General features: G+C 37.2%; 1 protein-coding gene across 2 annotated transcripts in view; it reads left to right on the top strand.

The window, feature by feature from the left end:
- The window catches only part of CDKL2 (cyclin dependent kinase like 2), a 44,998-nt gene that overhangs the window by 23,760 nt on the left and 8,593 nt on the right, over positions 1–12,645 (top strand). For both annotated transcript variants that reach the window (XM_010342608.3, XM_003931983.4), the window contains exons 8-12: positions 1,196–1,331; positions 2,155–2,456; positions 3,061–3,154; positions 5,929–6,052; positions 6,277–6,383. In XM_010342608.3, the coding sequence (XP_010340910.2) occupies positions 1,196–1,331; positions 2,155–2,456; positions 3,061–3,154; positions 5,929–6,052; positions 6,277–6,383 (763 nt within the window). The remainder of the gene's footprint in view (positions 1–1,195; positions 1,332–2,154; positions 2,457–3,060; positions 3,155–5,928; positions 6,053–6,276; positions 6,384–12,645) is intronic.

The raw sequence follows: 12,645 nt of genomic DNA, 5'->3' as shown, positions 1-12,645 counted from the left end.
TTTTCCTGTTTGCTTCTGTAAGAAACTCTGGCCTCACATAAATATGTAGTTGGAAAATAGAATATTTTGAAAGCCTTTTAAGATAATTGTGGGTATTCTTTGGTTCTATAACAAAACTCTGATACCATAGTAAAACTTGACAGTGGTAGTTTCTTAAAGACTGGTTGTGTTGTGGAATCTGAGTTTTTCTTCCTTTGTTAAATTAAAATCCATTTGTCTGTCTTGCCTTTTTAGTGGCTCTTTTACCCATGCTTGCATTTGTAATATCATGCGTTAGTCATTTGGAAAATATTAGTTTGCTGAGTTATGCAGATCTTAAGAGTATTGACATTTCTTATACAGCATCAAAAATTACATTCTAACTCATAATAGTTTTTGAGTTTTGGGAAGCTGCTAAGCTCACAGTGGTGGATACAAGTTTGACAGAATTGTAATTTTTGCATACAATTTTGAATTTTATCATTGACACAATAATTTCAGTTTTTCTTGAAGTGACAAGATCACTTTCTTTATTTGTTAAAAGAAAATGTTTACCATATACCCAAAGTCTTAATAACCATAGTTTTTCTGTCATTCTTTCTTTCAAGTAAAAATATCTAGTTTAGTTCGTATCACAAACAATTACACAAGTAATTTTCTTAAGATAACCGTTGCATTTTGGTTTGTAGCAGAGGTGCTTTATGTATAAATTCTGTTTGCCACACAGATGATGAAAAAAGGCATGTATTTAAGAGTTTGGTTTTAATGAAATTAATACCTTTTTACTGCTTCATCAGAGACCTTCTTAAGCAAGACCGCCTTAAAAAAAAAAAAAAAGAAAGAAAACATCTGAAAATGTGTGGCTATGCAGAAAGCAATGACTGCTAGTACATTTTGGTTTCACGGCTTTGATTCTTGGTAAGGTGTCAGCAGTTTTATCCACCACTGCTTTCACGTTAACCTGGTGAGAAAGACAAACATGTTTATGTTAAAATAATGACTTTGACCTTGTGAACCTTCTGAAGGTTCTTAGGGATCCCCAAAGATCTACACATCACACTTTTCCAAACTGGTGATCTAGGCCAGGATTTTTCTCATTTTTAATAACATAGACTAGTTTAATATTCAATTTTTTTAAAAAATAAATATCTTGAAAGTCAATTTTTTATAGGTTTATCCATGTCTTCCAATTTTATTTTACTATATTTATATGTAGGTTTTCTCAAGAACTACAGTTAAAAGTACAGAAAGATGCCAAAAATATTTCTTTATCTAAAAAATCCCAAAACAGAAAGAAGGAAAAAGAAAAAGATGATTCTTTAGGTGAAGAAAGAAAAACACTTGTGGTACAGGTAAATGTTCATATTTCACATTTTAAATATAATGTACTTTAAACAATTTTTTTTGAGAAAAAAATGATAAGTTTGAAAAAAGTTTTCTGAGCAGTAAGCAAATTGGTAACTTTTAGCTTAGTTGTAAAAATGTAACTTATCAGACCATATTTTGAGTACTTATTATGTACCAGACTTTGCAAGGGTGCTTGTTGGAAAATCACACTCATGCAAGAACATCTAGACATGTGCTTTCATGCACACATAGACACATGGAACAAACAACCCTCACTGACTTATTTTTCTTAAATGATATGAGTGAAAAATATTGTTCGTAGAAATTTCTATTAAGTAAAGCATTTGAAAAGTGAGATTTGGATACTTAAGTTAGGTTTGTTTTTCCTGGTTAATTACCCAGGATCTCTTCTTGATAAGGTTATTCAAGTCCACCACCAACCCACTCATATCAAGTATACTGAAAGAAGAAAGGTACGAGTTTTGTGTTTCCTTACTCTGAACATGTAAGAAAAAAAGTGGCATTTTTGATTCCTCTTCTATGAGTTTTTCCACTAATGTGTGTGTGCGTGTGTGTGTGTGTGTGTGTGTGTGTGTGTGTGACTGAGCTGTGTGAACTTCGTTTCCATTCTTTTTGTATTTTCCCCATGACTATCTGAATAAGAAAGAATCTGGCTTTAATTTTAATCCCATAGATAGAAAAAGAAAATAGGTATAAAAAGGTGACACTTATGAAATTCTGCTCTAGTTGGCAAGTACTTTATAAGAATAGGTGAATTTTCATTCTCTTCAGATGATTAACCTTATTAATATTTTTATTTATAATCAGGATACCAATGCTGATCCCAAAATTAAGGATTGTAAACTATTTCAAATAAAAGGGTCAAAAATTGATGGAGAAAAAGCTGAAAAAGGCAACAGAGCTTCAAAAGCCATCTGTCTCCATGATAATAGGACAAGCCATGTCAAAATAGTGCCTTCAACAAGCCTCAAAGATTGCAGCAATGTCAGTGTGGACCACACAAGGAATCCAGGTGTGGCAATTCCCCCACTTATGCACAATCTTTCTGCAGTTGCTCCCGCTGTTAATTCCACAATGGGGACTGCGACTATACCAATTCAGAGTTACAGGTATGAATTAGCAAAATAAGACCAAAAAATTGTTTAAGGATATATTTAGAAATTGCAAGGGTTTGTCAATTTATCCACATTGTTTTTATACTCAGAATTCTGGATGCTATTTACTCTTGTCAGGTAGCTCTTTCAAAAGACTTTTTGGCTGTGTGATGAAAATCATTAGCATTTGATCAACGCAACTCAGGACTTTCTAAGTCCTGAGAAAGTAAGGTTTTACTGCTTAAGGTGAAGAAAATTTACAGCTATATAGTCTAATAATGTGAAAGCAGGTTGTCATAGTAAAAGAGATAACTGGTTTTGAGTGTTTGCTGCTGCAGGGTGTGGCTGTGAGCCTTTAGTAGTATATGGAAGTTCCATTTGGGAATTTTGCTGAAAGGAGGGGAATGTATTTGGTAGGAGTTGGGGGCTGGTGGGAGGCATGAGGGTAGTGATAAAGAATAGAATGTTTCTCCTGATTCATGTGCATTGTATATTTGAGAGTAGACCTTACATTCTGAATAAACTGCTTGTTAGTTGATGCTGTGTCATTTGGGTTTGTGCTTTAAAAGGTAATTATTGCTGGTTCTAACTTAAATTTTTTTTTTTTTTTTTGTTACAGAGTGGATGACAAAACTAAGAAGTGTTCTATTCCATTTGTTAAACTGAACAGACATTCCCCATCAGGCATTGATAATATTAATGTGACCACATTAGTAAGTAAGCAGTTCTCAGCAGTAGAAGAACAAGCACCAGTCAGCTCTTGACTTTTATTAAAATTAAATACGATAGTGAAGAACTGAGAATTTTGTTTGGAAACATATAAAGTGAAACCTTAAGTGTGCGTGTATTATCCCAGCCCATCATAGTCATAAATGTGAACTTCTGAAAGTTTAAATAAGTTTTATAAGTCTGAAAACTTAAATATGTTATTGGTTTTCTTCTTTTTGAGACAGAGTCTTGCTCTGTCACCCAGGTTAGAGTGCAGTGGTGCGATCTCGGCTCAACTCAACCTCCACCTCTCAAGTTCAAGCGATTCTCCTGCCTCAGCCTCCTGAGTAGCTGGGATTGCAGGCACTCACCACCTCACCTGGCGAATTTTTGTATTTTTAGTAGAGATGGGGTTTCACCATCTTGGCCAAGCTGGTCTCAAACTCCTGACCTTGTGGTCAGCTTCCCAAAGTGCTGGGATTACAGGCGTGAGCCACTGTTCCTGGCTTGTTTTGTTTATTCTTTAGTAACATAGAAATTTTCTCAACCTGATGATTGCTGGTCAGTTCTTTTTTAGAGTAGATGAAAAGGTAAATTGTCTTATCTCACCCACACCAGATTTTTGGTGGCTGTATTCTATTGTCCGGGGACGGTAGCTCACATCTGTAATCCCAGCACTTTGGGAGGCTGAGGCAGGAGTATAGTTTGAGCTCAGGAATTTGAAACAAGTTTGAGCAACACAGCAAGATCCTATCTCTACAAAATTTTTTTCAAAAACTAGCTGGGCATGGTGGCACATGCCTGTAGTCCTAGCTACTTGGGAGGCTGAGATGTGTGGGTTGTTTGGGTCTGGCAAGTTGAGGCTACAGTGGTAAGCTGTGGCTGTGATTGTGTCCCAGCACCTCAGCCTTCAGCCTGGGTGACAGACCAAGACCCTGTCTCAAAAAAAAAAAAAAAAAAAAGGAAGGAGAAAGAAATGAAATGGTTCTATTTATTTATATAACAAATATTTATTGATCACTTATTATGTGTGAGACACTGAAGATAAATAAGTCAATCTTTCTTTTCAAGGACTTCATGATCTAGATCAGGCGTCCCCAAGCTACGGCCCGCGGGCCGCATGCGGCCCCCTGAGGCCATTTATCTGGCCCCCCACCGCACTTCAGGAAGGCACACCTCTTTCATTGGTGGTCAGTGAGAGGAGCACAGTATGTGGCGGCCCTCCAATGGTTTGAGGGACAGTGAACTGGCCCCCTGTGTAAAAAGTTTGGGGACACCTGATCTAGAGGATCAGCAAATTAAAGCATCGTATCATATTGTAATAGTAGAAGCACGTACAAGATTTAGAGATAGCACAGGAAGGAGCATTATTATTCTCAGCATGGCCTCCAGAATGTTTCTCTTTTAAACTCTGCCTCCCAGATTTAAGCGATTCTCCTGTTTCAGCCTCCCAAGTAGCTGGGACTACAGGCACGTGCCACCATGCCCAGCTAATTTTTGTATTTTTAATAGAGATGGGGTTTCACCATGTTGGCCAAGATGGTTTCGATTTCTTGACCTCATGATCTTCATGTCTTGGTCTCCCAAAGTACTGGGATTACAGGTGTGAGCCACCCCACCTGTCCTTTGTGTTTTATTTTCACTCTTTGAATATGTTAATCTGGCAGTTTGAACTTATTTTTAAATTTTATTTTTTGTATTTGCATATAGTTTTCTTGAACTATTTTATTTTATAGCCAATTTGAACCAATAGGCTTAGCGCTTGTTCTGTGAAGAGAGTAAAGAGAAACGTCCAAAAGAAAGAAACTCAAAAGCTCACTGCAAGACTCTTGAAGACTTTCTGACAGCCAGAATGGCATAACTCACAGAATATTAGGTTCGAAGTATCAAGGAACCTCAATAACTTAATGTCATTATACATGTGTTTTTGTGTGTGTAGTTTATTATACATATATATGTATTTCATCATGCATACTTTTTTAAGCAGATCACATAAACATGTATTTTTTAAGCAAGTTACATAATCTCTCTATGTGTCAATTATTTTGAGACTGTGGAAAGGAATACAGGGCTTCTGTGATACTTGAATGAAAAATCCTGGAAAAGTGTCGGAATCTTAAGGATGCAGAATTGAAGTGCAGCTGCTATTCCTTGCTATTTTTTCTGACTTTACTAACTGTAAAATAATAGTACTAAGAAAGATTAGGAAAAATACTTGAAGTTACAATTCTTTACCTAATAAATTGTATTCCTAGGAAGATAGTACCATATTCTAACTCTGAGGAGCAAGACGAGGACGAATATAGAAAAATGAGTAACAGAATTATATCGGGAAAGTGAAAAGCAAGCTAGGGAAAGACGTGACATACATAAGAAGATAAACTGTTCAATATTTATGAATACAACAGCAACTGTTTGCTGAAAAGCCTAGGAAGTGTTGTAAGGCCTGATCATGCTGGCCTGTAGAACCAGGGCGTCAATGCCCATCTTTTAACCTTTTACTACTTGCTGGGATTTAACACATTGATAATTGGCAAAGGGAGAAGGAGAAGCTCATAGCAATCAAGTTATCTACTTGTTAGCAATTTTAATGAGTTTAATGAGGAAGACATTTGAAATAATTGGATGAATTTTTTATATGATTAATGTCCTTCAAATTTTATATTACAGACCTTCAATTTCACAAATTTTAGCATACAAACATAGGAGTTACAAAAGAAGGAAAGCCTAGCTAACCTTGAAACTAATTATTTTGTGTTGCCTATTTTGATGATATTAGGTCTCTAGTGAAAAGAGTCTCCTTCAGGCAAGTAAGAACAGAAGGGAATACTCCAGGACAGACGTCCGTTTGCCTGAACTAAACTCTAATCATCTCCCTGAACTAAGAACCTTGGAAGGCATAGGTATGTTGATAATGCTTTTACTTTGTATAGTCTGTTTACATTACTTAAAGTGTATGTTAAATAAACAGAATTTAAAAATAAAAATTCATAGTAACTTTACATATTTAAGCATGTAAATACCTATTATAATAAGTACATACTGAGGAGCAAGTAAAGGATGTGAAAACCTAAAAACTAACAAAATATCTAATATTTTCACTGTGTTTATGGTCATTTTTATCTAGCTCGAAATTCCAGGCTAACAAAGAAAGAGAACAAAATTCTTCCAGCATCTCGAATTCCTTCTCTGGCCGCTATTGACCTGCACACTCCGAGTATTACATTACATCAGGTACAGAAATACTCTTTATAGGATGGACAGAACTTGGGTCTCTCTCATACTTACTAGTAAAGTATTTTAGGGAGAGTTTGCTATTAAGAATTGTGCAGGTTTATTGGTGGGATCTATAAAGTTTTTCTTGCTAAAGTTTGTTTGATTCATTGGACTTAGTACCTTTATTACGTATATATTTACATAACATTTCCTAACTTGCCATAATACTATTTTTTTTCAGAGACATGGTCTCACTCTGGTGGCCAGGCCGGAGTGCAGTAACATGATCCCAGCTCATTGCAGCCTCAAACTCTTGAGCTTAAGCAATCCAACCACCTCAGCCTCCCAAGTAGCTGAGATTACGGGCATACACCACCAGATTCAACAAATTTTAAAATTTTTTGTAGAGAGGATGCCTTGCTGTGTTGCCTGGGCTGGTCTCAATTCCTGGCCTCCAGTGATTCTTCTGCTTCAGCCTCCCAAAGTGTTGGAATTACAGACGTGAACTATGGCTCCTGGCCAGGAATCCCTTTTTTTAATAGGTTAAAAATGTGTGTGTCCGGGTATGCAGCCTAGCTACAGTTTTTGTTAACTATTTTTTTTTTTTTGGTAGTTCATAGTATTTTACTACATTAACTCCAAAGTTAAAAACAACCTACCTTTCAAAGGGAGAAACTCTGAAATTGTTTTTATTCTTTCAAAATGGATTATCTATTTGACATGTTTTTCCCCCAAGACAATACATTTCATCCATGTTAAATGCTCTTCCATATAGTCATCTTTTTCTATCATTGCTCTTAACTTTATGTATGTTTCTATTACTTTTATATCAACAGCCATAACACTCATTTTTTACACTGAGAAAATTGGTAAACTTAAATCGTCAGAGCCAACCGTAACTAGCTACAAACTTTGGCTATGGGCATGGTATTTTTCTTTTACTGCTTCAGACAGATTTCCCACCTTTGCTTGAAGTTAGGCAGTTTTTGTTTTGGAATTAATTCTTCATCCTCATTATTAATACATTTCCATTTCATGGAGAGCTCCTGTATCCATGGTGATGCTTTTTCCACTGTTAATCCCCGTTTTTGAGATAGAGTCTCCCTCTGTTGCCCAGGCTCGAGTGCAGTGGTACAATATTAGCTCACTGCAACCTCTGCCTCCCAGGTTCAAGTGATTCTTGTGCCTCAGCCTCCCGAGTAGCTGGGATTACAGGTGCATGCCACCACATCCAGCTAATTTTTGTATTTTGGTAGAGGTAGGGTTTCACCATGTTGGCCAGGCTGGACTTGAACTCCTCACCTCAAATGATCCGCCTGCCTCGGCCCCCCAAAGTGCTGGGGTTATAGGCTTAAGCCATTGCACCCGGCCTCACTGTGAACTCTTCAATAGTTCTGTAGTTCTACAAAGGAGTAGTATTACTGAAGATAACAAATTACCTAGAGATGCTGAGGAAACGGTTTATTGCGTGGTTGCTTTGCCTTATCTCTTGCCAACAATTTCTATAGCAACATTTAGTTAAAACTGAACAAATTCCTGTCGTGTGAAGATTAATCACTATCACAGATTCCACATTTAGGAACCACAGAGTATCAATATGTTTCTTATATACTTCTTTACTTCTTTTTTTTTTTGAGACAGGGTTTTGCTGTGTCATACAGGCTGGTGTTCAGTGGCACCATCATCGTTCAGTGCAGCCCCGATCCCCTGGGCTTAAGCAATCATCCCACCTCAGCTTCCTGAGTAGCTGGGACCACAGGCATACACCAACATACCTTGTTATGAGCCACTGTACCTGGCCTTTTTTTTCTGGGCACATGGTCTTGCTCTATTGCCCAGGCTGGAGTGCAATGGCATGCTCATAGCTCACTGCATCCTTGAGCTCCTTGGCTTAAGACATCTTTCCACCTCAGTCTCCCAAGGAGCTGGGACTGCAGGTGCAGGCCACCAGGCCTAGCTAATGTTTTTTTTTTTTTTTTTAAGAGATGGAATCTATTTATCCATTTCCCAGCTGAGGGACATTTGAGTTGTTTGCAGTTTTTGACAATTAAACATGAAGTGTTATATAAATATTTGTAAATGTGTTTTTTGTGTGTGAATATAAGGTTTCACATTTAGTTGGTAAATAATTTAAAATGGATTTGCTGGGTCATATGGTAAGTATATTATTTAACTTTATAAGAAATTATCAAATTTTTCAAAAATGACTATGCCATTTTGCATTTCAACCAGCAATGCATAATAATATCAGTTGTTCCTTATCCTCACCAACACTTGGTATTGTCAGTTTAATTTTAACCATTCTAATAGGTGTGAAGTGGCATCTCACTGTGGTTTTAATTTGTATTTCCCTAATGACAAAGATTTTGAGAATCTTTTCATGTGCTTATCTGCACATGAAAGAGCTGTATATCTTCTTTGATGAAATATCTGCTCAAATCTTTTGCCTATTTTTAATGGGTTGTTTTCACATTGTTGAGTCATTATGTATTTTGATGTTCAAATTAGTCCAGTTTTCTCTAGTGGGATCCCATTCAAGGTAGCTTCTGTCTCCTTTTGACATGTCCTCATCATTCTTCGAGGAATTCCTTGCTATCTGGTGCAACAGATAATGCAGATTGATTTGTACCAGCCTGGAATCAGCCATTTCTCCAAGGATCCCTAGTTTCCTTTTGTAGATAATCATATTTAGAAGTCAAGATCTGGGCTCTAGGTGTGTTCATTGATTTGGGGGGAGTCATCGTTCTAAGGTCCTCTTAGTGGACAGAGCTAGGTACATAGACATATGCACATACATATACACATTTACTATGAGTTTATTTCTATTTATTTATTTATCTATTAGTTTTTCTGAGACGAAGTCTTGCTCTGTCGCCCAGGCTGGTGTGCAGTGATGCAATCTCGGCTCACGGCAACCTCCACCTCCTGGGTTCAAGTGATTCTCCTGTCTGAGCCTCCCGAATACCTGGAACTACAGGCGTATGCCACCATGCCTGGCTAATTTTGTATTTTTAGTAGAGACAGGGTTTCACAGTGTTAGCCAGGATGGTCTCGATCTCCTGACTTCGTGATCCGGCTGCCTCGGCCTCCCAAATTGCTGGGATTACAGACATGAGCCACTGCACCTGGCCAAGTTTATTTCTATTTCTATCTGTGGTTACTAAAATCTACAAAGATGCCTCTAATTCTAATCCAACACACAGAGTTTGGTCTAGTTTACTATTCCCTTCTTTGACAATGAGAAATTTACCTGCATGTTATTCCATGTATAATTTAATATATGTGCTTATTTGATTAATTATTTTATATATATCTAACCTCCTGTTCTACTATAATTTCCTTTTTTAAAAAAAGGTACGTTTGTTATGTTTTAACATTAAGGTTTGTTAGCTTCATAAAACAAGTTGAGCAGAGGTCTCTATTTCCTGAAAAAGTTTCATAAATTGGTGTTATTTGTTCCTTGAATGATTGATAGAATTCTCTGGTGAAGCCATCTGTCCCAAGAATTTTATTTTGGGGAAAATTTTGGACAACAATTTCAATTTCTTTTTTCTTTTTTTGAGACGGAGTGTGCTCTTGTTGCCAAGGCTTGAGTGCAATGGCCCAATCTCGACTCACTGCAACCTCTGCCTCCTGAGTTCAAGCAATTCTCCTGCCTCAAGTAGCTGGGATTACAGGCATGCACCACCACGCCTGGCTAATTTTGTCATTTTAGTAGACTGGGTTTCTCCATGTTGGTCAGGCTGGTCTCAGCTCCCGACCTCAGGTGATCCACCTGCCTCCGCCTCCCAAAGTGCTGGGATTACAGGCATAAACCGCTGTGCCCAGCAATGATGTCAATTTCTTTAAAAGATATAGAGCTATTCGGATTTTCTGTTTCTTCTTGGGTCTCTTTTGGTAGGTCGTATTTTTTAATCCTTTGATTCATGTCATACAATTTAAAAAATTTGTTGGCATGACGTTCATAGTATTCTCTTATTGTCCTTTTGTTTTGTTTTTGTTTTTGAGACAGAGTCTTGCTCTGTCACCCAGGCTGAAGTACAGTGGCACAATCTTAACCCACTGCAAGCTCCACCTCCTGGGCCCAAGTGATTCTCCTGCCTCAGCCTCCCAAATACTGGGATTACAGCTGTGAGCCACCATATCTGGCTAATTTTTGTATTTTTAGTAGAGATGGGGTTTCACCATATTGGCTAGGCTGGTCTCAAACTTCTAATCTTTAGTGATACACCTGCCTCAGTCTCCCAAAGTGCTGGGATTACAGGCATGAGCCACTGCACCTGGCCTCTTATTGTCCTTTTAATATCTGTAAAGACTGTGATGATTAATTCTTTGTTTTTACTATATTATGTTCACTTTCTTTTTCTTGAGCAGTATAGTTAGGAGTTTGTCAATTTTGTTGTGGTTTTCAACAAAATCAAGCCTTTGACATTGTTAATTTTCTCTGTTGCCTGTCAGTTCCCTATTTTATTGATGTCTCCTCTTAGTTTTTCCCTTTTACTTACTTTGGGTTTATTCTGCTCAATTTTTCTAGATTCTTAAAGAAACCTATCACTTGGTCACTTAGTTTTTGGTTTTTTTTTGTTTTTTTTTTTTTTTTTGGTAATGTAAGCATGTAAAGCTATACATTTTCCTTTAAGCACTGCTTTACCTTTATCCCACAGCTTTTGATATATTGTATTTTCATTTCTATGCTTATTAAAATCTACAAAGATACCTCTAATTCTAATCCAAACAACACAGTTTGGTCTAGTTTACCACTCTTCTTTGAGAGTGAGAAATTTAGCTGTATGTTATTCTATGTGTATTTACTTATTTGATTAATTATTTTGTATATATCTAAGCTTTAATTTCTTTTTTATAAAGAAAGATATCTTTGTCATGTTTTAACATTAAGGTTAGTCCAAACATTTTTAAATTTCCCTTAATTTTCCCATTTGTAATTTCTTCTCTGACCTATGAATTATTTAAAAATGTTGTTTAATAGCCAGGTATTTGAGGTTTCCCTAATAGCTTATTATTGATTAATTTGTACGTTAATTCCATTGTGGTCAGAGAATACACCCAGTGTGATCTTGATTTTTTTAGATTCAATGAGACATGTCTTATGGTCTATGGTCTATCTTGGTGATTGACCCTTGTTCCCTTGAAAAAATGTATATTCTTTGTTGTTTGATTAATCATTCTATAAATGTAAAATTAGATCAAGGTGGTTAGTAGTACAGTATTCTTCAGATCATCTATGCTCTTAATTTTTTTTGTTTAGGTCTATCAGTTCTTGAAAGAGTACTGTTAAAATTTTTTATTATGTCTGTTTATTTTTATTTAATTTAATTATTTATTTCAAGACAGAGACTGGCTTTGTTGCCCAGGCTGGTCTTGCCCTCCTGAGCTCAAATGATCCACCTGCTTCCACCTCCCAAAGTGCTGGAATTACAGGCATGACCCACCACACCTAGCCTGTATCTATTTGTTTTTGCTTCATGTATTTTATTATTTTATTAATTTTTTTTAGAAATGGGGTCTCACTCTGTTGCTCAGGCTAGAGTACAGTGGCATGATCATAATTCACTGCAACCTTGAACTCCTGGGCTCAAGTGATATTCCCACCTCAGCCACCTGAGTAACTAAGACTACAGGCACGGGTCATACCCAGCTGATTTTTTTCTTTTTTGTTTTGAGACATGGGGTCTTGCTCTGTTGTTGTGACTGGCCTTGCTGTGTTACTCAAACTGCTGATCTCCTCCTGAGCTTCCTGAGTAGCTGGGATTACAGGTGTGAGCCACCATACCTGGCTGCTTTTTGTATTTTAAATCTCTATTACTAGGTATTTGCACATAATTGTTTTGTCTCTGATACATTGTCCTTTTATCATTATGAAATATCTCTTTTGGCCGGGCACGGTGGCTCACGCCTGTAACCCCAGCACTTTGGGAGGCCGAGGCGGGTGGATCACAAGGTCAAGAGATCGAGACCATCCTGGTCAACATGGTGAAACCCCGTCTCTACTAAAAATACTAAAAATTAGCTGGGCATGGTGGCGCGTGCCTGTAATCCCAGCTACTCAGGTGGCTGAGGCAGGAGAATTGCCTGAACCCAGGAGGCGGAGGTTGCAGTGAGCCGAGATCGCGCCATTGCACTCCAGCCTGGGTAACAAGAGTGAAACTCCGCCTCAAAAAAAAAAAAAAAAAGAAATGTCTCTTTTTATCTTTGGTAGTGGCCTGTACCTTAACCATTCCAAACTTCTTATATGTACATTTGCATAGTAAATCTTTTTACT

The sequence above is a fragment of the Saimiri boliviensis genome, chromosome 3, assembly GCF_048565385.1.
Source record: "Saimiri boliviensis isolate mSaiBol1 chromosome 3, mSaiBol1.pri, whole genome shotgun sequence".
NCBI classification, from domain to species: domain Eukaryota; kingdom Metazoa; phylum Chordata; class Mammalia; order Primates; family Cebidae; genus Saimiri; species Saimiri boliviensis.
This window is presented reverse-complemented; position numbering and strand designations above follow the sequence as displayed.